The following is a 25,365-nucleotide window of genomic DNA, read 5'->3' as shown; positions in this document are numbered from 1 at the left end:
GGATCGGTGAGGAGCGAGGTGCTTTCCAGCATAATACCAGGGAGTCCACACTGATGTTGTCCACCGATGGGAATCTTGGTAGGAATAACATAATATGGGCAATTCAAGAGGTAGCTTTACTAACCTGGTGTTTCCAACCCTTATCCAGCTGGACATGGGGTGTTCTCTCTTCTCGACCAGGTAGTTGGTGATGTCTGATCCGCCGTCCCAAACCGGCGCCTTCCAGGACAATGCCAGGGAATCCACACCGATGTTGTCCACCGATGGGAATCTTGGTGGATCTGGACGATCTGTAGTGGGCATAAAAAACAAGATTAGAAGTTAACGTAATTTATTATCAAATGGACGATTTGTCTATGATTGTCTATTAAAATATTTTGGATACAATAGATCTTTAAGTACAAACGCTACTCACCGCTAATTTCAATGTTAATAATGGCGGAATCTTGTCCCAATTCGTTTTCGGCAGTGAGTCTGTAAGGTCCAGAGTCCATTTTGCTGGCGTCGCGGATTGTAAGGATGGCATGGCGTTCTGAAATATAGAAATAATATTGATAACTGATATAGACAGACAGAATAATATTGATATATAGAGTGATGTCGTCAAATAATAATCAAAGTAAAATATATGGGTTGACATAAATTTTCAAGTTGAAAATATTTATTTGAAGTATATCTCAAATGTTTCATTGAGTCAAAAAATCCTGAAAATTATTTCATTTATTATTTTTTTCTACAAGATTGTGTTTTGGAGAAGCACTACTTTTTTAGCCTGTCTATTGTTTAGTTCACTTTGAGTTTTACTATCAGCCGAATAGATCATTAATAAAATGGATAGATGTCAACAAACATAATATATCGGACCTTTTCTCTCAACGTGGTAATGAAGTCCAGACTCGATAGTCTCTCCCTCTCGCACCCACGTGAGCTTCGGTATGGGGTGTCCAGTGAACGGTATCTTGATGACGACATTTTCGCCCTTGTCGAAGTACGCTGTGACCCTGAATCTGGGTGGTACGTTCAGTTTTGGTGCAGCTGGAATAAAGGATAATTGAATTAAACTTCAAAATATTTTTATTCAAATAAACTTTTACAAGTACTTTTGAATCGTCAAAAGCATCTACCACTGGTTCGGAATGTCTTTCCTACCGGGAAGAACCAGCAAGAAACTCGGCGGTTGCTCTTTTCAAAGATTTGGTACACAATATTATGCCATGTGTAAAAGTAATTGAAGTCCCGCGCATTGCTGGGGCTAGCTGGGTCAGAAAAACTTAGTTACAGCTAACTTATAATACGAATATAATGCTGTATAGAAGTTAGTTGACAATTTTTGTGTATGTATCACTTTTGAGTCATCTCAGTCCATACTCCTTTCTATTTTTATCAACTTTGCGAAAACGAATTAAACCGTCATCGTTACTTTTTATAATAAATAATTAATGTCCCATGTAAAAAGTGATTTTGAACCGCTGAAAACCAACAGGTCCATTTTACAGGTTGAGAGGGAACTGGATTGCTGGTCAGTTTTCTGTTCAGTTTACCATACTCAAGAATTGTAGAAGAACGCTCTTAAACAAATAAATAACCTTATTTTCTGGTAGGTCATAACTCATAATGGGAAATAAGTGTTGGTTTGATACAACTAGGGTAGGCAGTACCTTTATACCTCTATGAGCTGCACGCCACTGGCTCATACCAAATGAAATCCTGTAAACAAAGGTACAACTTACTCATAATCAGCAGTTCCGCCCTGGTGCTCTTGACACCGGCCTTGTTGACCGCTCGGCACACGTACTCGTCTGCGTCTTCACCGAACACGTCCATGACTGTAAGGAAGTGGTTGTCTCCCTCGCTCCAGATGCGGTGGCGAGGACCGTTGGTGATTTCACGCGCACCTAAGAAAATAACCGAATTATACTAGGATTACTAGCTGTTCATCCATCCATACTTAATATTATAAATGCGAAAGTGTCTCTGTCTGTCTGTTACCTTTTCATGGCCCATCAGTTTAACCGATTCTGACGTTTGGTACAGAGTTAGCTTATATCCCGGTGACGGACATAGGCTACTTTTTATCCCGGAAAATCAAAGAGTTCCCACGGGATTCCTAAAGACCCATCCGCTCAACCGATTTGTAAGAAATTTGCTACCGAAGTAAGCTTGAGGCAATCCGGGTATGAGGCGGGGGGAGGCCCCGCACACCCACATGCCACCCGCACTCAGCCGCTCCGGGTTAGCGCGGGGAATGTGCGGGTGTGGGGGGGCGTTCCACCCCGATTTCCATCTTGACCTGTTGCATACTATATGTTTACTCACCCTTGTACCAAGTGATGGTCGGTTTCGGCGACCCAGTGATGGTGCACGTGAACTTGGCGTTGTGGTACTGAATGCAGTTGGCGTTCCTCAGTGGCTTTACGACCTCTGGCGGAGTTGCCGCTGAAATAGGGAATATATATAATTTATGGTAAACTCCTTCGAGTCTTTTCAGCGCTCACACTGCAATGCTAAAGTCTTTGAAACGTAGACACTGAACATTTCTTTTGAGGAATAAGGTAAAGGAAGATCATTGACCCAGAAAGAACTAAAGTGACGAATAATATAGTTCTCAAGGTCAGCACGCTGAAATGAATAAATGAATGAAACCATTTGATCGTGTTGACCTTGACAACGTTTGTCGTAAGACCGATGGATATTGGAATCGGAAAAGGTCTTCAAGTGAATTTGAGCTTACTTGAGTGGCTAAGTGATCCAAAGTGGACTCCTATGGCACTAAATGCCTGTTTCTAGCTTCATCGATCCTTATATATCATAAGTTCCCCTTAATCTGCATTAGATCATAAATAGCATATCAAGCCTTAGAACAGGAAATAGAAGTGCTTTTCAAGGTCAACTCTTCAATTATCAATCAACTAGGCTAATATACGCCTTTTTGCTGTCCCTCAGTAACCTTAAAGTTACATTGGTGAATTTTGAAGTTACTCACCCTTCGGGTCGACGACCTTGACCTGTTGACTGTTGGTGCTTGGCGGCGACAGACCAGCTTCGTTCTGTGCGATGACTCTGAACTCATACTGGCGTCCCTCGATGAGGTTCGCGCAGTTGAGCTGGTTGGGCACGCAGAGGGTGGGGTTGACGCGTTGCCAGCTCTGTGAGCCAACTTCACGCTTGTCTACCCAGTAGCCTGAAAAGACATGATATTGTATTGTTTAATGCCTTGCGGTAAACATTTCGAGACACGATGGATTTACAATCGGCAATTTTTTTTTTAATTATATAGACCAGCGCTTGGCTGCAATCAGACCTGCTAGCACGTGATAATGCAGCCCAAGATGGAGCGCGCTTGCCTAGAAGTTGCCTATTCACTCTTAACTTGAAAGTACCCATATTATAGGTGGAAGGGAAAACTGATACCGGAAGGGTGTTTCATATCCTAGCGGTTCGAATTAAAAAAGAGGAAGCATAAAAATTTCTCTGCTTTGAGAGCGGTTAGGCATTCCATCCGATCCGAGTCCGTGAAAATAAGGATATAAAAAACTTGGACCGAACTCGGTTATTGCTTACGCACTAATACGATCTCTGATCCAAATCCAAGCTATTCAGTGGACATCTTTGACAAATCATACGTCCGATTTGAATCCGAGGCACATCCGAGATATACTCATGGATGACGGATAGAACTCGGATGACGGAAGTCGGAGCTAGTGCGTAAATTACCATACAAATAGTTCTATGACTACTTCAGAACGTATTTTCACGGATTCAGATCGGATGCTGTGCGTAATCACCCTGAAAGTAGGCGAAAAATGTAGTTTTAAATGGAGACAGTAATATGCAAGGGACTTCTTTGAGATCTTTTATGCTCTAAAATTATCGAATACGAAATTCAGGATAGGGATAGAATAAATTTATTTTGAGTTGATTGGTGTTCATACCCTGTATTCTCGCACCGCCATCGTTTTCGGGTTTATCCCAATTGAGGTGTACGAAGTGTCCGCCAACTTCCAAGATGTTGGGAATGCCAGGTGCTGACGGTGGGTCGTAAGGAGCTTTGGCCTGGGGGAAAGGATTACCTTTATCAATGAATATACACAAGTGTAAATTAAAAAAAATTTAACACCCCCGACAAGTGAAGGCTACAGTAACTAGAAAAGAGCTGATAACTTTCAAACGGCTGAACCGATTTTCTTGGATTATAGCTAAGAACAATCTCGACCAAGCCACCTTTCAAACAAAAAAAAAAACTAAATTGAAATCGGTTTATTAGTTTAGCAGCTACGATACCACAGACAGATACACAAACAAACAGGTACACACGTCAAACTTATAACATCCCTCTTTTTCAAGAAAATCGGTTCAGCCGTTTGAAAGTTATCAGAGGTTTTGTGTCGGGGGTATTTAAATTATTCAATTGAAAATATGTTATCTATTTATCTATACATAATATCAATTTGCACTGGGTTCGACTAAAAATTGAAAACTGACCTTAATCGGGCTAGCACCTTCCAATCCAGGTCCCATGCCGTTATCATTAGCAGCATGTATCCTGAAGTTATATTCCTGTCCCTCCGTTAACCCAAGTACCGTGAACTTGGTATCCCGGACACAAGAGGCGATGGTTATCCAGTTAGTACCAGTCATGTCCATCCTCTCAACAACGTAATGAGTGACTGGTAGTCCTCCATCGTACGTAGGAGGCTTCCAGGCCAAGGTGCATGTATGTCTGGTAATGTCCGAGGCTTCCAATGGCCCTTGAGGCGGTCCGGGCAGTCCGGTTACAGTTATCGAGAATGTGTCCGATATTTCGCCCGAGTTGTTCTTTATTGTGAGCTTGTATGTGCCTGTAGAGAACGCAAATATATGTTAAGCCCAAAAATTTTTTGGTTGAGTAAAAGTCATTTTTTTTTGTTTTTAGAATTTAAAAGGGGTTTGTTAACAGTAAAGTTACCTTTTCTAGTATTATTATTAGTTATTTCAATGCTTCTAATATGGAATCAGGTTCTATTGATATGACATCAACATTAGCATTTTTGCTGTCTTCACAAATTGATCAAAATTTCTTGATTCAAATCGAAATGCATAGCTACAAAGCCATGACACTCTTTTAAGAGGGGTCTCCCCGTCACTCGATTCATACAAACGTAGTTCCAATTTCATTTGTATATTAAGCAACCAAAGTCCATGAAATTTTGCAGACATATTCTCGAAAATAATATCTATGCCTGTGGTTTTCCAGATTTCTGTTAAAACATTCTGTTTCAAAGTTACGCGGTCTTACAAATTCACATAGAAATCTTTGAGCCCCTATAATTTTGAAACTACATTTTTAGAAAAATCTAAAACACCACAGGCACAGATATGAGTTTCTAGAATATGTCTGCAAAATTTCATGGACTTTGATTGCTTGATATTCAAATGAAATTGGAACTACGATTGTATGGAGTAAGTGATGGAGAGAGCCCTGTTAAGACTTTTTTGTGTCAAAAACTGCCACAGATTTTTTTCTTTGACATAACATTAGATTTTAAATTTTGACATAACATTAACGCCTAAATTACTTACCCATATCATCCTTAGTGATGTCCTTAATGAATATAAGGATGTAATCATCGAACACTGTGTATTTGAAGTGAGGCGTCTCGGACAGCTTGTGGCCATCTTTGGTGATAGTGACGTCAACGGGCTGGTCTCCGGAGTACAGGATCTTGATCTTCGTGTTGTCATGCTCTGGCAGGTTGAGGTCACCTGGCATTCGCGTGATGCGTGGTGGACCTGGAACAAAAATTGTATTAATCACGCTAATATTAGAAAACCGAAAGTTTGCGTTCATGTATGTGTGTGTGTGTGTGTATGTTTATTACTCTTTCACACGAAAACTACTTACTAACTACGAAATTTGGAATGGAGATAGATTATACCCTAGATTATCACATAGGCTACTTTTTATCCCGGAGTTCCCACGGGATTTTTAAAACCTATATCCACGCGAATGAAGTCACGGGCATCAGCTAGTACAAACATAAAGTAAACAAAGTCAGATTTAGCCACAACAAAGTCCAGACAGGAATGGATGATTATGTCCACATTGCACTGTGAAAGTTGAATCGGCGAGTCGAAGAATAAGGAATCGTGGGTATATAATTTCGCAAGTGAAACCGTAAACTTGTTATACAAATATATCTATCGCTTGTCATACGCGTATATAAGACAAGTAAGGGCTATAGAAGTACTGTGATACTTTTTCAGTACTACAACAACTGGGTACTGGGTTGTTTTATTCATAATCATCTAGATTGCCAACAACTTCAAAAATTTGGGCATGTCAAAAAATGATTTCCAGTCAATGATTTTGCTGATACGTAAAATTATTTAGACAGTCTCACTTTTACTGGAGCAATCATCATCAGCCTGTGGACGTCCACTGTTGGACATAGGCCTTCCCTAAAGAGCGCCACCTGGAGCAATACTTACTTCCAATCTTAAGATGCGCAGTGCAATAAATGCTGCCCAGGCTGTTGCTAGCCTCGCATGTGTAGTCGCCTTCGTCCGCGTCCGTCGCTTCCAGAATGTTCAGTTTTAGCGTACCCTCGCGAGACTCCGCGATTAGTCTGTACCAGAAAAAGAACAGATGAACAAACATTTTAATAATTTGAGACTAGAGATTCCCAATTAGAGTGATAATTTTGGAAAGTGCAAACAGTTTCCAAAATATATATCCAAAATATTTTTACCCGACTACGGCAAAGCCAAAAGGAAGGAAGATTATGATTTTACCATTTTATGTATGTATGTGTTTGTATCAGATTTTGTGTGTTCCACCGTAGCGCCTGAGTTTCTGGGCCGATTTTGATGAATGAGGTGCCAATCAATTTGTTATTATGGTCCGGGTGACTTAAACTACATTTTATATGAAAAAAACGATCCGTCAGATGTTACATTCAAAATAATGAAGGACTCCAAATATATTTTTTTTGCTATTGTATCAAGTGGGACATATCAAACAAAAGAGGAGAAAATTCAGAGTTCATAAATATAAATATAGAATGTTAAAATACACAGAGCGACAGAAAAACAATTTTACTATATCTATCTTTACCTATCGGCAGTTCGTGGGTAGTAGATAGAACAGAAGTAGTAGTTAGTGGGTAGTAGGTAGTAGTCGAGATTTAGTGCTGTTTAACTTTATATAGTAATCGTTCCTAGAAAAGTTTATGAAAGAAAATTTTCTTCGTGGTTTCTAAAGCTAAATGCACACTGACCTGGCGCCGAGCACAACTTCTCTGCCGTTCTTCAGCCAGCGGCCAGTGGGCACTGGGCTGCCGGATGCCACACACTCGAGAGTGTAAGGCCTGCCGAGAGGCGCGCATATCGTTGGTGACATCTGTTTGAGCCATTCCGGTTTAGCCCCACCGACTTCTTCCCCGGTTCGCACTGGTGTTGTACAGCTTGATGGTTCGGATTTACCTGTGGATTTTTTCAAATTAATAATATCTTTTTTTTTCAATTATATAGACTAGCGCTTGGCTGCAATCAGACCTGCTAGCAAGTGATGATAGCTAAGATGGAACGCGCTTACCTAGAAGTTGCTTATTCACTCTTGACTTGAAGGTACCCGTATTAAAAGTGGGAGGGAAAACTGATGCCGGAAGGGCGTTACATATCCTAGCGGTTCGGATCAGAAACGAGGAAGCAAATCGCTTCGTACGTGTCCGAGGAATTTTGACTACGTTTTCTTCTTTAGGGCGCTCGTTTACAAGTGGCGACGGGTCTGCTAAACACGTCAATACAATTTCTTTCACTCTAGGCGCACCGTACACGCTAAACCACGATCATACGGTGATGAGAAGTTATGAAGACGTAGTCGAAGGGACTCATTTGCCCAGAAGGTGACTATTCACTCTTGTTTTAAAAATACAGGGTTTATATAGGGTTTGGAATACTCTCCCAAATGGGAAGAAAAAAATTCATCCAAACCATAGCCATCTATATGAGGAATGATGACAAAAAGCATTTTGTGCCTGAAAAGGGAATGTCGACGACGTAGAGGTGGAAACTCGCCCGGCGTCTTGCGGTGCGATAGTAAAAAGGTGGCTTCGGGTCCAAAATGTTGAATTACTAAAATGGGATGCAGGACAAGAGGAGTCAAACTTACCAGCAGAATTAACAGCAATAATCCTGAACTCGAAATCAACCTTTTCACTGAGGTTGAGCGCTGTGAAGGTTGTATCTTGTACTGTGTAGTCGTTGGTCTTGACCCAAACGGAGCTTGTGAGCTCACGGCGTTCAATGATGTAGCCGGTAATACGCGAACCTGGAAACAAAAGTAAGGAGATAAAATTCAGTCAAAAAGTCAATTTATTAAACTGAAAGTATGATTTGGGCAAGTATCTTGTACATTAACAAAGTATACTGATGACCTTCAAGACTTAGAAACTATCACTACCTAATCCATATTACAAATGTGAAAGAAAGTTTGTTTGTCACGTCGTAACGGAGTAACGGATTGAGACGTGGTTTTTTACATGGATATAATTGAAGATCTGGAGATTGACATAGGTTACTTTTTATCCCGGAAATTCAAAGAGTTCCCACGGGATTTTTGTAAGTCCAAATCCACGCGGACGAAGTCGCAGACATCAGCTAGTACTGCTAGTAGGTGCATATCGCTAAGAGAGAAACAGAGAAGATATACGAATAATACATACCTCCATCAGAAGCTGGTGGATCCCAGGAAAGATCAACGTAGTTCCTTCCAACGCGTAGCACACGAGGTGATCGTGGCGCAGAAGGTGGTCCCGCCTTGCCACGGACCTTGAAGGGATGTGAGCTGGCGGAGTATTTGCTGAAGCCGGCCGCGTTCTTGGCACGCACGCGGAACTCGTATTCGTGACCCGGCCCCAAATTGTAGGCCTGATCGACAAAAACGATGTTTAAAAACCGGTCAAGTGTGAGTTAGACTCGCGCACCAAGGGTTCCGTACTCAGGTATTTTTTCCGACGTTTTGAAAGATAAATCAAAAACTATTATGCATAAAAATCTGTTTTAGAATGTGGATAAAGCCCTTTCATATGATACCCCACTTGGTTTAGTTATCTTACTTCGAAAATTGAGAATACAAATTATTTGTACATTGTACACATTTTGATTATTATAATGCAACCACCAATTCAGGCTTTTTCCTTTACATGTACTATAAGACGTACCTACCTGCCAAATTTCATGATTCTAGGTTAACGGGAAGTACTCCATAGGTTTTCTTGTCAGACGGAACAACAAAATGATCCTATAAGGGTTCCGATTTTCGTTTTGAGGTACGGATAAGCTAATAAGCTCTACGTATTGAACCTGTGTTACTCGGGGTGTGTTTTTGGAGGACCTGCTTTTTCTGAGTGAAGCTTATAGCAAGAACTAGTACATATTTTACCTGGTAATTGCAGTCTTTGACAAGGTAGTCCGCACTGGCCCATATATTGTCCAGGATATCCCGGAACTCGATCTTGTATCCCTGTATGCGAGCGCCTCCATCAGATCTAGGCCTGTCCCATACCACGGTGGCGGTGGAGCCGTCCCAGTCGATGACGCGCGGTACGCCCGGCGGGTCGGGAATCGTGAATGGGAACTAAGATTTGGGACAAAAAAAAATAGTATCATTGAAAGAAATAATTTAATAGTGAGTTCTATGGCTGAGACACTATTAAAACGAGACAGCGTTGTACGGCTGCCATAAATCTGTCTCATTTTGACTGAAACTTAAGTCTAAGCAAAGTCAAAGTGCGCTCTACAGATTTCAACCTAAAGCTCCGGGTAAACGCTCCGTCTTACCCGAGAGCTTAACTGCACAAGCCAGTTTGCGCAGTTAAGTGCGAGCGTGTGGACGGCAAGACGGTATCTCGCGCAGTTACAACAGCTGCTAAATATTGGACTGCGCAGGCAAGAGGGAGATCTCTCTCTCTCTCTTTCTCTCTCTCTCTCTCTCTCTCTCTCTCTCTCTCTCTCTCTCTCTCTCTCTCATGAGGTCGAAGGGGACAGAGGGTCGCCAGCTGCAAGCTTCGCTCTTTGTCTATTTGTCTAAGTAATTACAACCAAGACCCTATTATAAATATGAAAGTGTTTGTTTCTTGTTTTGTCCTTGAATCACGTCACAACGGAGCAACGGATTGACATGATTTGTTGCATGGATTTATCTACAGTTAAAGACCAGAAAAATGCCATAGGCTACCCTCCTTTGCCTGAAAATCAAGCAAGACATACAGGAAATACTAACCGTGGCAGTAACATAGTCGTCCATCGTCAGTGGTTCTGACACTCCGTACTGGTTCTCAGCACGTACGCGGAACAAGTACTTCCTGTTCGGTTCCAGACCCATGACGTTGTAGTGGCAATTGCGTACGAATGACGAGGTCTTTGACCATACCTGGAGGAATACAAGAAAAATTTGGTTGAGAAACGATGAAAAAATTTAAAATTACTACATATTTGTATTTTCAATCTGTTTTTTATGATCATCTGTGCATCGAATGCATGCATGCATTTTTAGGGTTCCGTATTTCAAAAGGAAATAGGATCACTTTGTTGTCTGTCTGTCTGTCTGTCGTGTCCGTCAAGAAACCGTTGCCGTAGAATTATGAAATTTGGCAGGTAGGTAGGTTTTATAGCACAAGTAAAAGGGGGAAATCCGAAAACTGTGCATTTGTAGTTGCATCACAAAAAAAATAGTTTTTTTTTGTACGAGGGCACTGTTGTGAATAGCGCCCCCTGGCTTTGCCCCTTTGAAAAGCTTCTTGGGACAAAAATATCAGTATTAAGCTGCAATATACGTTGATTGTCAATGCATTTGCTTTATTTTCTTTGTATTGTCATAGCAATGGATTAATTTTCGACAGAATATTTCCTTCTGCAAAAAATGTTGACTTTTGTGTTCTACACCCTTGTTTGTTTCTGATGAGAGTTATTATTAATATCTACTCTACTTCAAATTGCTCTATGATTCTAATAGAAACACTAAGCACCATTTGAAAAGTTACAAATTGATTTAAATTTTCCACAAATAATCCTATTTTTTGTTAAAAAATTATAAATCAAAAGAACTTACTCCAGTATTGTCCAACTTCTCCACGATATAGTTGGTGATGGGCGATCCGCCATCGTCTAGCGGCGGTTTCCATGACAACGTGCACGTGTCTGGCGTGATGTCTGAAGCGTCCAGTGGGCCCACAGGCGGGGATGGCTTGTCCACTACTAGCACCTGAAAACAAACAATTAAGTGGTGAAGAACAATCTACAGTTTATTCTTGTATTGTTTTAACCCCCTACCCAAAAAGAGGGGTGTTATAAGTTTGACGTGTGTATCTGTCTGTGGCATCGGAGCTCCTAAACTAATGAACCGATTTTAATTTAGTTTTTTTGTTTGAAAGGTGGCTTGATCGAGAGTGTTCTTAGCTATAATCCAAGAAAATCGGTTCAGCCGTTTGAAAGTTATCAGCTCTTTTCTAGTTACTGTAACCTTCACTTGTCGGGGGTGTTATAAATTTTTAATTTACACTTGTTTCAAGATATAAATATGCCTCTGTGTAGCAGGAATAGATTTCTATAAATGTACTCAACCTTTCAGCTCTTATATATAGTTCATTTTTAAGCTGGCACTGATACAGCCAAATGGATAGACGAACTGGATGAAAATTTAAGGATTCCTTATTTTACTACAAAACCCTAAAAAAGACAGAACCGGTGTTTGGGCCTGCGAATCGCGGTCGGATACTTTGATCAATTTTGTCACAAATTGTAGTTGTCAAAGATATAACATCAATGTTTTCGTAAGGAATTAACAGCTACTCGACACTGGCGAAGTGCATTGTGCTGGTCTGGCACTACAAAAAGCCACCAAATAAGAGAAGTCTTACAAGATTCATTTATGTTTCATTTATTAGGTTGACTTTTACGTGGACAGGAACAAAGTTTGTATATGTGTGTGTGTGTGTATGTTTGTTACTCCTTCACGCAAAAACTACTGGACGGATTTGGCTGAAATTCGGAATGGAGATAGATAATATCCTGGATTAGCACATAGGCTACTTTTTATCCCAGAAAATAAAAGAGTTTCCACGGGATTTCGAAAAACCTAAATCCACGCGGACGAAGTCGCGGGCGTCAGCTAGTTTAGAAATAAGACAGTCTTTCTTTACATACCCTGTTAGCTTTTGAAGAAGAACAAAAGGGAGTATCAGGATCACTTCGACTTACCCTGCAAGTGCCGCTGTCTGAGCCCTCGCTGTTGATTAGCTGTACAGTGTAGGAGCCAGTATCGGATCGCTTGGCGCACGAGTTTATGAACACCGTGTTAATGTCCGAAGTGTCGAAGCGGATGCGGTGATCCGGGAACACTTCGTCGTTGTTTATTATCCATGACACCTACCAATACAGGGAAAATTTTAGTTACAGTGATCCAATTTTTCCAATGTTCCGAACCGGCCTGTAATGTAGGTCGAGAAACTGAGTGCCAGCGTACAGCTTGACCGCTAATGTCAGTCAGTCAGTTGCTCGGGAGTCGTAAGTAACCGCTCAGTTAGGAACTTGAGACTTTTCACGTAGGTTTTCTCGTATGATAACGTAGACCGCCTCTGAGAAAGAAATTTCAGAACCAGTTTTGTAAAAGCACATGTAAATTTGATTTACAAAACTCTGTCTATTTTTATCCTTTTTTCAGAAATTCAATTCAAACGAAGCCATAGTGGGGCAGCTAAATTAAAATAAATGTTATTTGTATAGCTGTATAATTCGCCATTGGCACCATGAAATTCAGATTAAGTTGTATCTTCTGAAGATTCTGTTTAACTTGTGTAAATACGCGCTGTACTCGCATATATTTTGATGCTAAACTCCCGTATTTAAATTGATTCAGTAAAATGACAAACAGAAAAAAATTTTAGAGATCCTTAATCAAAAAAAAATTGTATCTAAAGTTATGTAACAAGTCCTAATTACTGTGCAAAGATAATAATTTAACTCACCTTCGGTCTCGGGTTTCCGGTGTACGGGACAGTGATCTTAATCTCTTCCCCAGCAATGACCGTGATGTCCCTAAGGCTGAGATCGCTTGTGATCCGAGGAGCAGCCGGCGGTGCGCACGCGCGGATAGCATCCGAGCTCTGCGAGTAAGGTCCTTGACCCGCTGCGTTCACAGCAGATACGCGGAACTCATATTCGTGGTTCTCTATCAACCCTTGTACTTTATAAGTTGTGTTTGGAATGTGTGCGTGGGACGCCTTCGTCCATTTATCATCAGTTATTAACCTCTTCTCAAGGATATAACCAGTGATCGGTGATCCTCCATCTGTACGCGGTTTCGTCCAAGTAACCGTGATGGAAGATTCCGTAGTTTCGACCGAGTAAGGTACGCCAGGAGCGCTCGGTGGATCGAATGGATGTCTGGCTCTGATTGGTTCGAGAGTCTGCGCTGGATCTGATTGACCGTATTGGTTCTCAGCCATAACCCTGAACTCGTAGCTCTTGCCAACTGTCAAATTCTTCACCCGTAAGAACGGTGTCGTTACATAGCCTGACACTTTAGTCCAGGTAGGTGTGCGGGCTTCGCGTTTTTCAACGACGTAGTTGGTAATTTCGCCGCCTCCGTTGTCTTTGGGCGGGTTCCAGTACAACGTGAGTGCTTCACCCTCGAATTCTTCCGCTCGCAAGTTCTCTGGTTTCCCAGGTCTGTCGAGCACACGTACGTTGATTGTGGCAGTGTCATAACCAGACGGATTGCGTAATTGTAATCGGTACTGACCACCGTCGGATCTCTTGGCATCCTTAACAACGAGGGACGCTGAGTCAGGCGTAAGCTTCTGGAATATTCTGGAGTCACCATCGACATCGAGCTGCTTGTCATCAGCAAACCATGACGCAGTCGGTTGCGGGAAGCCGGTATAAGGCACGTGAATAGAGAAGTCCTCTCCAGCACGTACGGTAATATCCCGAACTCCACTGAGATCCATGCATGGCTTGTTTGGTTGTTCGGCGATTGTGATATCGCTCGTTGGTTTGCTAGGTTCAGATCTGCCAATATCATTAACAGCGATAACCCTGAACTGGTATTCTGCGCCTTCTTTAAGTTTCGGTACAGTGTGAACGAGGCTCGGGATGGGCACGTCATTGACGTCCTTCCAGTCTTTGTCTCCTTTACCTTTCTGTTGAACGATGTAGCCCTTGATCTTGGAACCACCATCGCTCTTCGGCGGTCTCCATGATAATGTGACGGAGTCCCTCGTGACTCTATCCGGCTTGGGCGCTTCCGGTGCACTTGGTTTTTGCCTCTGGGTCTCTGCGACAATAGATTCCGTAGGTTTGCTCGGTTTGCCTGGACCGGCTTCGTTGACAGCGATAACGCGGAACTCGTAGCGGTTTCCTTCGCGCAAGTCTTGGACTGTATAGCACGTGTTCGGTGTTGGATAATTGTTGATCTTAATCCATTCACCTCCGCGTTCTCTCTTTTCAAGAATGTAACCTGTGATGGGTTTGCCACCACAGTTCGCAGGTGGTTCCCATTCGAGAGAACAGCTGTTTGCACTGTAACCAGTAATCCTAGGTGTGTCGGGCGCATCTGGTGGATCGAATGGCAGTTTAGCAATAATTGGTTTGCTCTCCAATGGCTCAGATACACCGTATAAGTTTTCAGCGCGAACTCTAAATACGTACTTCTTGCCTTCAGTCAAATTCTTAACAGTAAATGAGCATTTGGGACAGAATCCGGCGACTGTTCGCCAGTCGTTAACCCCGAATTCGGCAACTTCGACAACGTAGCCGGTGATTTCACTGCCACCGTCATCCGTAGGCGGCATCCATGTCAGACTTATAGCGTCATGTGTGACTGGCATGCAAGACAAGGGACCCTTAGGCATTCCAGGCTTGTCAACCACAATGACTTCAATATCGGCAGAGTCTTTTCCATGTGCGTTAGATGCAGTGATGGTGTATTTACCTGCATCCTCTCTAGTCGATTTCTCGATGCTAAGTTTGGTCTCGTCAGGTTTAGTTTCAGCTGTAATTCTATATGAAGGAACAACCGGAATGGTTCCCTTAGCCCATGTGATAGTCGGTGTAGGGGCACCGGAAATTGGAATGTTTATATTGATCGGTTCGCCGGCCCTAACCTTGATTTTGCGACCGATGAGGCCTTCTAACCATAACTTCGGTTTCTCCTTCATTGGTTTGGCGATGATTACGTTGGAAGAGTCAGAGGGTTGACCAGGTCCGGCTGCGTTAATAGCGGACACTCTGTATTCGTATTGATGACCCTCTTGGACTCTGTCATCGTTGTATTCGTTGAATCTGACAGGTTCTCTGTTCATTTTTATCCAGCGGCCGGTGGCCTTGTCTCTTCTTTCAACATCATAACCAAGAATGTTAGATCCTCCGTTGGAAATTGGTGAAGACCATTTGATCGTGATGTGATCCTTATCCGCAGAAACGAGATCTGGCTTGCCTGGTTTGCCGGGTACAGTGTACTGGTTCTTGGCAACGACTGGTTTGTCTGTCACCAATGGTTCAGAGCGTCCTTGTAAGTTTTCAGCGAATACTCTAAACTCATATTTCGTGCCTTCAGACAGTCTTGGTACAGTAGCGTGGTTGTATTTCGGGTTGATGTATGTGACAGCTGGTACCCAGCCACCGCCGTGCGTTAAATCACGTTTTTCAATTACGTAACCAGTGAGTTCACTGCCGCCATTGTCTTTAGGTGGTTTCCATGACAACGTAACCGATTGGGCAGTGATTTCTTCATATTCGAATGGCGGTTGTGGTGCTCCAGGAACGTCCAGTACAATAACATCGAAGCTGCCCTCATCGGATCCAGAATCGTTCTTCAGGGAAAGGTGGTATTTTCCAGCATCTGACCTCTTACAGTTGACAGTGTGAACGATGGTGTGGTGACCAACTGTCGTGACAGTGGTTCTTTCGTTTGTAACGACTGGTCTGCCATCGCATGTCCATTTCACTTCGGGAATAGGTTCTCCAATAAAGTCGATATCGATGTGGAAGATGAGACCAGCCTTGATACGAATCTCTTTAAGTGGTGTAAGAATTTTAGGTGCCACAAATCTGTCCTTGGCTGTGATGATATCCGAAGGTTCACTAGGTTCAGATTGTCCGGCTTGGTTAACCGCAATTACGCGGAATTCATAATCTTGGCCTTCAATCAGATCAGGTACAGTAGCCTTGTTTTGTTTTGGTGGAACATGGGCAGCGTTAACCCAGTATGGGCTTCCTTTCTCTTTCTTTTGGATGATATAGCCAGTAATGGGTGCTCCGCCGTCGGATTTTGGCGGAGTCCATTGCAAGTCAACGTGGTTCTTGCTCCAGTCGGTAGCCTCAGGTTTACCGGGAGCAGAAGGTTCATCAAACTCATTCTTCGCGACAATAGCGCGATCTAATTCTAATGGCTCGGATTGACCGATAGCGTTAACCGCACTCACTCTAAACAAGTATTCCTTCATGTGAATCAGTCTCGTCACCGTGTGTGACAAGAATGTGCTCATTCCTGCATCTGACCAAGTACCACGAGAAAGATCCATTTTTTCGATAACGTAGTGTAAGATCGGTGATCCACCATCGTCCAAAGGAACTTTCCATGATAACGAACAAGAGTCCTTTGTGACATCAGAAACCACCAAAGGTTTCTCGGGCCTCGAAGGTTTGTCCAGTACAGTGACTTGGGCGCTCGCGGAGCATACACCAATGTCATTCTTCAGGGTCAATTTGTAAACGCCACCGTCGGAACGTACGGAAAATGGAATGTCTAGTATAACCCTGTTATGTAAAACTTGGATATCGATTCTGTCGGATGGATGGACGAGTTTGCCGTTGATCTGCCATTCGACTGTCGGTTTCGGAGCTGCTTCTATCGGGATCTCGTATTGTATTCTTTGTCCAGCTTTGACAGTCTTGTCGCAGAGCAGCATTTTGTCGAAGGTGGGAGCGCAGAACCTAGCTTTCGCTACCTGTGACGCAGATGCGTCAGACGGCTCTCCGTTGCCAGCCTTGTTAACAGCAATGACTCTGAATTCGTATTCTTCTCCCTCCTGTAATCCTGGAACCGTGGCAGTGGTTTGGTTTCCTGGTACCGTGGCGGCAAGTTCCCATGGACCGTACTTCTTCTTCGCTTCGATGACGTAACCAGTGATCGGTGAACCGCCATCTTTCTTCGGCGGCACCCATTCCAAGTCCATGTGATCTTTGTCCCAGTCTTTGACGACTGGAGTACCAGGTTTGTCGGGGGTTCCGTAGGGATCTTTAGCCGTGATAGGTTCGTGGCCGATGAGGGGCTGAGATTCGCCGATTCTGTTGACGGCTCGAACCCGGAAATTGTAGTCGTGACCTTCGATAAGGTGATCGATACGAGTGTGACAGCCTTGCACATCTCCAGCGGGAACCCATCGGAGGTTTTCTTGGTCCATCTTCTCAACAACGTAGTGTGTGATTTCACATCCACCGTCATCTTTGGGCGGTCTCCATCTAAGGGAGCAGCCATTTTTGGTGACATCATCTACTCTTAGTGGACCTTCTGGTGGCAATGGCACGTCCATAACAACAATCTTGACTGTAGCGGAATCTGTTCCATTGATATTTTTCGCTTTGAGGGTATAAGTGCCAGAGTCGGCGCGTTTAGCGTCGATAACTCTGATCTTCGAAGAATGGGCATCGTTGACGATCTTGATTCTATCTGTGTTGAGAACCATGTTGTCCCCGTTGAGCCATTCTTTGGTTGGAGTGGGTTCTCCGGCAACCGGCACGTCGAGTTCAAAGTTCTGTCCGACCTTGATCTTAATGTCAAACATGAAGTTTCTGTCGATCTTGGGCGGTAGGTTCTTTGGTCTGGCCAGATGTGGGCCAGTTCCATCGCTGGGAATGCCTTTACCAGCCTTGTTAACTGCGCGAACTCTGAATTCATAAGTGTTGCCTTCGATGAGGTCTGGTACCTTGCCGGATGTAACGTCACCTTCGATCTGAAACAACATATTAAATTAGTCAGGCGATTTCTTAAAACATTTTTTGAAGGTCTCCCAATAATTCTATTAACATCTAAACTTCCTGAATTTAACAGTCGAAAGGCAGGAGTAAACGGTATTTGTATTTTAAAGTTTGGCTGCATCAACACTTGCCAGCAGGTCTGATTGCACTTAAAGGCTGTCAATAAATTAAAAAAAAAAAAACCAATTGATAGCTCTAAATTATTAATCTAATCGAAAAAATAATCACCTGTGCACACTCCTCCCAATCAGGTGCAAAGCGATCCTTCTTCTCAATAACGTATCCAGTGATAGGCGCTCCACCATCAGTATCAGGCCTGGTCCATTCCAGTTCAACAAAGTCCCTGTCGAAGTCCTTAACCCTTGGCGTGCCGGGTTTGCCAGCGACATCGAAGGGATTCTTTGCCTCTGTGGCGTGCGGAGTTGTAAGAGGCTCTGATTTGCCTTGTCTGCGAAACAAAATTAATTTTGTAAAATCCATCCTTTAAACTAAAATATTCATTGTTGGGACTTTCAGTGACTAGGGTTTACTTAAAAATATTTCATTCACCCCAGATGCAAAACGAGGGTCGTATCTCTTTGAAGATTCCATTGCTACGTCTTTGGCATCGTAGCATACAAACTAACTCAGATACATTATTGTATGTACTTAAATTACTGTGTAAATCTGGTGTTTCTCAAATGATTGACAAAAAAAAATTAAGACCAGTTTGATGTTGTTTCGCCGGGGTTCATACTGTTTCTCTTACTTGGAGAGGTTCAGGAGTGAAGCTAGAGATTGGTATAATGACAGAAACATACTAAAAAGTAGATCCTCACCTGTTAACAGCCCTAACTCTGAACTTGTACTTATGTCCAGGCTGTAGGCCGTCCACCGCTAGGTTGGTTTGCGGGCCGTCGGTTTCGCCCGCGTTGACCCATCGTCCCGTGGCCTCGTCCATACGTTCCACAACGTACTTCTCGATGGGCTGACCACCGTCGTCGGCTGGTGGGTTCCAGGAAAGTTTTGCACCGTTTGCGTGGACGTCGGATACCTGGGTATAACAGATGAGTGTAACTAAGTAACCAGATAAAAGATTGTATGCAGTTGCATCGTACAATGAATAGGATGTTTGGTGTTCTTGCACGCCAGTCGGAACAAAAAGCTTTTGACAGAAGATTTTGATGAGCTTTGGATAATTATTTGGCTAACTGTTGGAAATCTAGTCAAGATGACATTAAATATATTTATCCATAATACCTTCTTAATAGAGCTAATTAGATTAGCGTCTGTATAGCTTTGACAAAACATAAGTTTCACGCGATGACAGAAAATGTACAATGTAATGTATCTCCGTGTACTTTTTCGCATTATTAGAGCTCTGCCAACTCAGTGACTTTTTCATGATTTTTAAGAATATGACAGAAATTTCTTGGAGTAACTTCAACTGTTTAGATGCTCCGGAAAAGTATTATTGAAGAAGAACTCGAAGTTTCTATCCTTTGCCTAATAAATTATACCTTCGATACGCTTGAAAAATTTCCTCATAAAAATACTTGTCCTACCTTCAAAGGTCCTCCCGGTGGGCTCGGTGCGCTCAGCACAATAACCTCGACCTCAGCCACGTCCTTTCCATTGGAATTCTCAGCAGTTATCGTGTATCTTCCGCTGTCAGATCGATTGGCAGCCTTGCAGTTCAGCTTGGTGTTGTAATCCGAATGCTGGACCTTCATCTCCCCTGAGGACTTGACTTCCCTCTTCGCGAGGAACCATTTTGTTTCTGGCATTGGCTCACCGGTAACCTGTTTGGCAAATGTTTAGGTGTGTTGTAAATTGGTCTAGAAAAATACATCCTAGAGATGTCTAAAGGCAAAGGGTTTATTCTCGAAAGCCCAGCAAACCTCCAAGATGCTAAATAAGTTAAAATATTTAAAAATCAATTTCGTGAAGTTCAAAAACTTGTCGGGGTTCAGAGACGAATTGATTCCAAAAATTTCTTTACATTTACTTTATTTCTGGACTTTTCTGTTTGTATCGGTAATTGTTTCGCCATTTATACTTAGTATATTTGGACCCTCTCAATAATTACTGAAAAATGCTACTAAACGGTTTTTTGTAGGATAAAAATTCCACTTAACATTACTGACTTGAAAAATATTTTGAATATTTTCTCTTTGATTCAAGAAAAAGGCATTTGCTTACCTTGACATCGAATCCGAACTTTTGTCCAACCTTGATCTTAATGTCAATCAGGTTAGTCCTATCGATCTTGGGCGCCAGGTTTCTGGGCTTGGCAACGATGGGATGTGTGCTGTCACTTGGCACACCAGGTCCCGCTTTGTTTACAGCCCTTACACTGTGGTAAGTAGACAAAAATGAATTAAAAAATTGATAATTATTGATAAATTGATATTGATATCTTGATTGATATATGATGAATTAATTATTTATTTTCGATACAGTCAATACAGGATAGGAATACCAAATATACAGTATATACAGTACAGTTATTTACTTAATTCTGCTCTCACACTTTAGATCATTTTTTAATTTAGATGTGGAAAAGGCTGGGAGGGAAGTGGCTGGATGAGGAAGGCTGAGGACCGGGTGTGGTGGCGCTCTTTAGGGGAGGTCTATGTCCAACAGTGGACGTCCACAGGATGATAATGACGTGGAAGATATTGGTACTATCAAAGTAAAAAAGTTGACACGGTCAAAAATATTAGTGCCATAAAATTGTTCCCATCGACTAAATGTGATTTTTAATGGAAATACTTTTGACCTTGATCACTAATTATTTTGACAGTGTCACACACCTAAATCCCGGTATCTACAAATTAATATTAATAACATGGGGTTATTCAAGGGGCGGACCAACAAATTCCTGAAAGCCAGAAACGTATCGGCGATTCCTCTGGTGCTGCAAATGTTCATGGGCGGCGGTTACCACTTAACATCGGGCGACCCGCCTGCTCGTTTGCTCGCTATTTTTCAAAAAAAAAAAAACCTATCCAAAAGAATTTTTCTAGACTTACCGGAACTCATAAGTCTGTCCCTCCACTAAATCAGGAACAGTACAAGTGGTCTTATCAGCCGGGACCTCGAGGGCCTTCTCCCAGTTTCCAAACTTGTCCTTCTTCTCCACGATGTATCCCTCGATAGGAGCTCCACCGTCTTCCCTGGGCGGGGACCATTTGAGGTCCACGTGGTCTTTGTCCCAGTCTGTGACTGAGGGTGTGCCGGGTGCACCTACCAAACGAAATTTATTTTAATGCTACTCATACTATTTTATCGTAAGATAATGATGTACTGTGTGCCTAGTGGGAGATTTTTAAACTATTCGATCGCGTAAAAGTTAACTGCGTTTTGTATGGAATTGAAACAGCGTCATCTAGTGACAAGAAGATGGCGCTGTTTCAATTCCATACAAAACGCAGTTAACTTTTACGCGATCGAATAGGTTAAAAATCTCCCACTAGGCACACTGGTGACAATTATAATTACGTTAACTTAAAACTAAAGCTACAAGGGTTTCAAACGCGCCCTGGTCTAAGAAGAATGAAAGATATTAACAATGCAGACCTTCAAATAGCTCATCAATCAAACTACATGGGTACAATGAATATTAAATCAATTCTTACCAGGTTCGTCGAAGGGATTCTTAGCGACTATCTTATCCTCAGCGACAAGAGGTTCAGATTCGCCTTCAGTGTTGACGGCGGAAACGCGGAACATATACTCCTTGCCAGGAGTCAAACCCGTCACCTCGCATCCTAGTGAGGAATAAAAAGGATAACGTTTAACAGTTTTTCTTTTAAAATACAACAGATCTGTAAAAATAAGGAATATTTTCTGAATCATAACAGATAAATTAAGATAAGAAAACGTAATAGACACAACAGGCGTCTAAAGGTGTTGAAAAAAAACTCGAAATTGCTCCCAAAATGTGTATTGCTCCCAAAATGTAACAGATTACTGTAATTATTATGACTATATGTTCCAAAAAATGGGGATTGATTTAGGCCAAAAGTGGAACAAGTAAGAATGAGAGTACCTAACATATGTTTGGAACGACTTATTGTTAAGTATATATCGGTTGAATCGACAAGTAGAAAGTCCTTTTTCAACCAGTATTGCTGGTATGATGGAAATTGAAAATTATTATTAGGGTTCAGTACCAAAATAGTAAAAATGAAAACCTTTTACTCCTTACGACTTTCTCCGTCCGTCTGTCTGTCCGTCACAGTCGATTATTTCAGTTTATCGTGCAAAATGTCAAAAAAAAAATACGGGGGACGGTATTTTTTCCTCCTTATCTCTAAAGTGTAAGAAAAATCTGAAATAATTATGATCAATATTTTACAGAAAAAATAAAACCAACGCTCTAACAGGCATAGTTTTTTTTTTTATATTAACAATAAACCTCTACAAACAAAGTTAGTTTTGCGATTCGTTAACAAAAGTAATTTTTACCCGTTTTATTTCGTCTGCTATACAGAACCCTCGGTGCGCGAGTCTGACTAGCTCTTGGCCGGTATGACTTATTCGATTAAGTCGAGGGTAAACCCTGAATGAGTTTTTTATGCCATAATACTCACTAGGTTCCTCAGAACGAGCGCACGGTACCCAAACACCGGTTTCAGTGTCGAGTTTATCGACCTGGTAGTACTCGATAGGAGCACCGCCATCGTCCTTTGGCCTCTTCCATTTGAGAGTAGCACCGTCTTTGTGGACGTCTGAGATCTGAAGGAAAGCAAAAGTAAATTAAGTAAAAAAGTGTTCTTTCTGTCTTTCTTAAATAATTCTGGGCCACTTGTAAAGGTTTTTGATAGTATAATATAATTTAAAGCAGTGGGAGGGTGGGTGGTGCATGTTATACCATACAGATACCAGACAGACACTCTGTATCTTTCATCAAAATCGGTTAAACTGTTGGGCCGTGAAAAGCTAGCAGACAGACAGACACACTTCCGCATTCATAATATTAGAATGGAAGTATGAATTAACCTTTTGATTCTCATCATGGACTTCCATAAAGTAACGCGTGCTTCTTTACAATTTCAGATAACTTGGGAACTTTTAGCATCCCAAGAGCAAAACGACTAGACTGGTCACCTGATGTTAAGTGATTACAACCGCCCATGAACATTTGTAGCACACGAGGTACCGCCGATGCGTTGCCGGCCGGTATATTCGTATTAGATAGATAATAAGACAGAGAAGAGGGTATTTATTACAAGTTTTTACCTGTAGTGGTCCCTCAGGCTTGGCCGGTTTGTCGGTGACCACCACGTTGATGGTGACAGTGTCCTTGCCGCTGGAGTTGACTGCGGTGACGGTGTATTCACCCGAGTCGTCTCTTCTGACCGGGCGGATGATAAGCTTCGTGAAGTAGTCTGGACTGTCGATTGTGACCGCTTTGGATGCGCGGAGTGGCATATTCTGGTATCTGTGGAGTAATAAAGATGATTAGAACATCACAATGAAAAAATCTTTGAAATTGAAAAATTTGAAAAAAACAAATGATACGTTTACGAATGGGGGCATTCGTAAACGATATCAAACAAATCGCTAGGAGCAACTCGACATAAACAGCACAAGATCATATTCTGTGGAAATTCTTGCAAGACATACCGTCCAGTAATGGCCGTCTATCAGTTGAAACGACGACAACAATGTACAAACAAATAAGTAGCTGAGAATCTTTTAATACAAGCGACAAAACATCGTTTTCTGTGGATATCATTGCAAGATACCTATCTATTGGCTAGCCCTATTCCCTAGCAGGGGTCGGCAAGTAATGTTAAGTGGATCCCGAATAATGTTCAAATTTTTCACAGAGTTCCCGAAAAAAAAAAATGCGAAATATTACACCGACGGTCTTGAGCCAGTTTATCATTGTTTAGTTCACGTGACCAACAGCAAATGCGAAAGTTATAATCCTACCAAAGTGCATATTATCATGCAAAATGTGTAAAAGTTTAACTTTTTAATTAATTTATTCATAGAGATATGTATTAAAAATATTCAGCGGTCCAAGATTCGACCGTCCGCGATCCGCCTGTTGCCGACCGCTGTTCTATAGATTGTTTCCTCACCTCCATTCCACAGCTGGAGCGGGTTCCCCAGTGATGGCCGCCTCCAGCTTAAGAGTAGATCCAGCAGACAAAGTCACATCGCGAAGATGTCTTCTGTCAATCTTCGGAGCCAGGAAGCGTGGTTTAGCCACGAAGTTCTTGCTGGCTTCCGATGGTTTACTCTGACCAGCCTTGTTGATGGCGATCACTCGGAACTGGTATTCGTTGCCTTCGATCAATCTGAAAAAATAACCCAGTTATAACATCTACTTCAGCACTGCGATAGATTATTTTAAAGAGATCGAAACATGACGTAAGCATTGTATTTTTCGGTACTGATAATGCGGGCTGCTATCGTTATTATTCAGTGAATTTGACGAGCGACTAGCAGGCACTTTTAAATAATTCAAATAGCTGAAGCCTGTAAATGAGGTATTATCGAAACATTACTCACGAGAATATCAACATAATATTGTATTGCATTTTGGCAACCCAAGCAAAAATTGTTTTAGTATTAATATCCCACTGCTTTATTAAATCGCGTTTATGCTTTTTTTTTATTAAAGAAACCAGAGGTTTTAAAATTTTATTTCGTTACTTGGTGACCAGTCTCTCTTACATGCCCAATGAAACTCACCCATTGACAGTAGCAGAGGGTGTGGGCGAGTGTGTCTCGACTGCCTTCTCCCACAGCGGGCTGTATTTGTCCTTCTTCTCGATGAGGTAGCCAATGATGGGTGACCCGCCGTCCGATACTGGCGGCTCCCATTTGAGGTCCACGTGAGTGGCCGACCAGTCGTCTGGTACGGGCGCGGACGGAGCTTCTGGTACGGCTGTTAGAAAAATGTTATGATTAGAAATACGACATAGTACAATAATATAACTTATAACAGTATATACTAAGGATTCCCTTAGTATATACTGTTATACTTAGTATATCGGAGAATACACTAGATAGTGTATTCACACTATCTAGTGTATTCTCCGATATACTAAGGGAATACACTATCTAGTGTATTCCCTTAGTATATCGGTGTATCTACACCGATTATTTATTCACTCATACGCTTCAGTATATATTTTGGATTACTGGCACTGTTTTTTTTCTACATCATAGACTTGATTGTGGGTCGGGAACCTTTTTGTTAAAATTACAAAATATGAGTGAGTCCGCAGATATATTAGTGGGTATACAGACTCCAAACCTAAAATATGCAAAGTGCCACAAAAGACATTGTAATTTTCATCTTTAAAGCAGACCTTGCATTAAAGGTAACATGGTAGAGTTACG

At 42.0% G+C, this 25,365-nt stretch overlaps 1 protein-coding gene across 39 annotated transcripts in view; it reads right to left on the bottom strand.

The window, feature by feature from the left end:
* LOC123877268 (twitchin) overlaps positions 1 to 25,365 on the bottom strand; it is a 166,470-nt gene that overhangs the window by 25,560 nt on the left and 115,545 nt on the right. For all 39 annotated transcript variants that reach the window (XM_045923837.1, XM_045923836.1, XM_045923840.1 and 36 more), the window contains 28 exons: positions 24,712 to 24,907; positions 24,096 to 24,314; positions 23,245 to 23,446; positions 22,596 to 22,740; positions 21,639 to 21,770; positions 21,033 to 21,246; positions 20,200 to 20,353; positions 19,563 to 19,799; positions 18,837 to 19,051; positions 18,247 to 18,466; positions 13,005 to 17,993; positions 12,238 to 12,405; positions 11,090 to 11,242; positions 10,262 to 10,411; positions 9,422 to 9,616; positions 8,703 to 8,907; positions 8,150 to 8,308; positions 7,257 to 7,461; positions 6,469 to 6,605; positions 5,560 to 5,769; positions 4,483 to 4,838; positions 3,933 to 4,053; positions 2,984 to 3,181; positions 2,317 to 2,436; positions 1,731 to 1,895; positions 865 to 1,035; positions 416 to 532; positions 125 to 290 (listed from right to left, as the gene is read on the bottom strand). In XM_045923837.1, the coding sequence (XP_045779793.1) occupies positions 125 to 290; positions 416 to 532; positions 865 to 1,035; positions 1,731 to 1,895; positions 2,317 to 2,436; positions 2,984 to 3,181; positions 3,933 to 4,053; positions 4,483 to 4,838; positions 5,560 to 5,769; positions 6,469 to 6,605; positions 7,257 to 7,461; positions 8,150 to 8,308; positions 8,703 to 8,907; positions 9,422 to 9,616; positions 10,262 to 10,411; positions 11,090 to 11,242; positions 12,238 to 12,405; positions 13,005 to 17,993; positions 18,247 to 18,466; positions 18,837 to 19,051; positions 19,563 to 19,799; positions 20,200 to 20,353; positions 21,033 to 21,246; positions 21,639 to 21,770; positions 22,596 to 22,740; positions 23,245 to 23,446; positions 24,096 to 24,314; positions 24,712 to 24,907 (9,919 nt within the window). The remainder of the gene's footprint in view (positions 1 to 124; positions 291 to 415; positions 533 to 864; positions 1,036 to 1,730; positions 1,896 to 2,316; positions 2,437 to 2,983; positions 3,182 to 3,932; positions 4,054 to 4,482; positions 4,839 to 5,559; positions 5,770 to 6,468; positions 6,606 to 7,256; positions 7,462 to 8,149; positions 8,309 to 8,702; positions 8,908 to 9,421; positions 9,617 to 10,261; positions 10,412 to 11,089; positions 11,243 to 12,237; positions 12,406 to 13,004; positions 17,994 to 18,246; positions 18,467 to 18,836; positions 19,052 to 19,562; positions 19,800 to 20,199; positions 20,354 to 21,032; positions 21,247 to 21,638; positions 21,771 to 22,595; positions 22,741 to 23,244; positions 23,447 to 24,095; positions 24,315 to 24,711; positions 24,908 to 25,365) is intronic.

The sequence above is a fragment of the Maniola jurtina genome, chromosome 23 (assembly GCF_905333055.1).
Source record: "Maniola jurtina chromosome 23, ilManJurt1.1, whole genome shotgun sequence".
NCBI lineage: Eukaryota > Metazoa > Arthropoda > Insecta > Lepidoptera > Nymphalidae > Maniola > Maniola jurtina.
The sequence above is the reverse complement of the archived record's forward strand: the minus strand, read 5'-3'. Positions and strand labels throughout refer to the sequence as shown.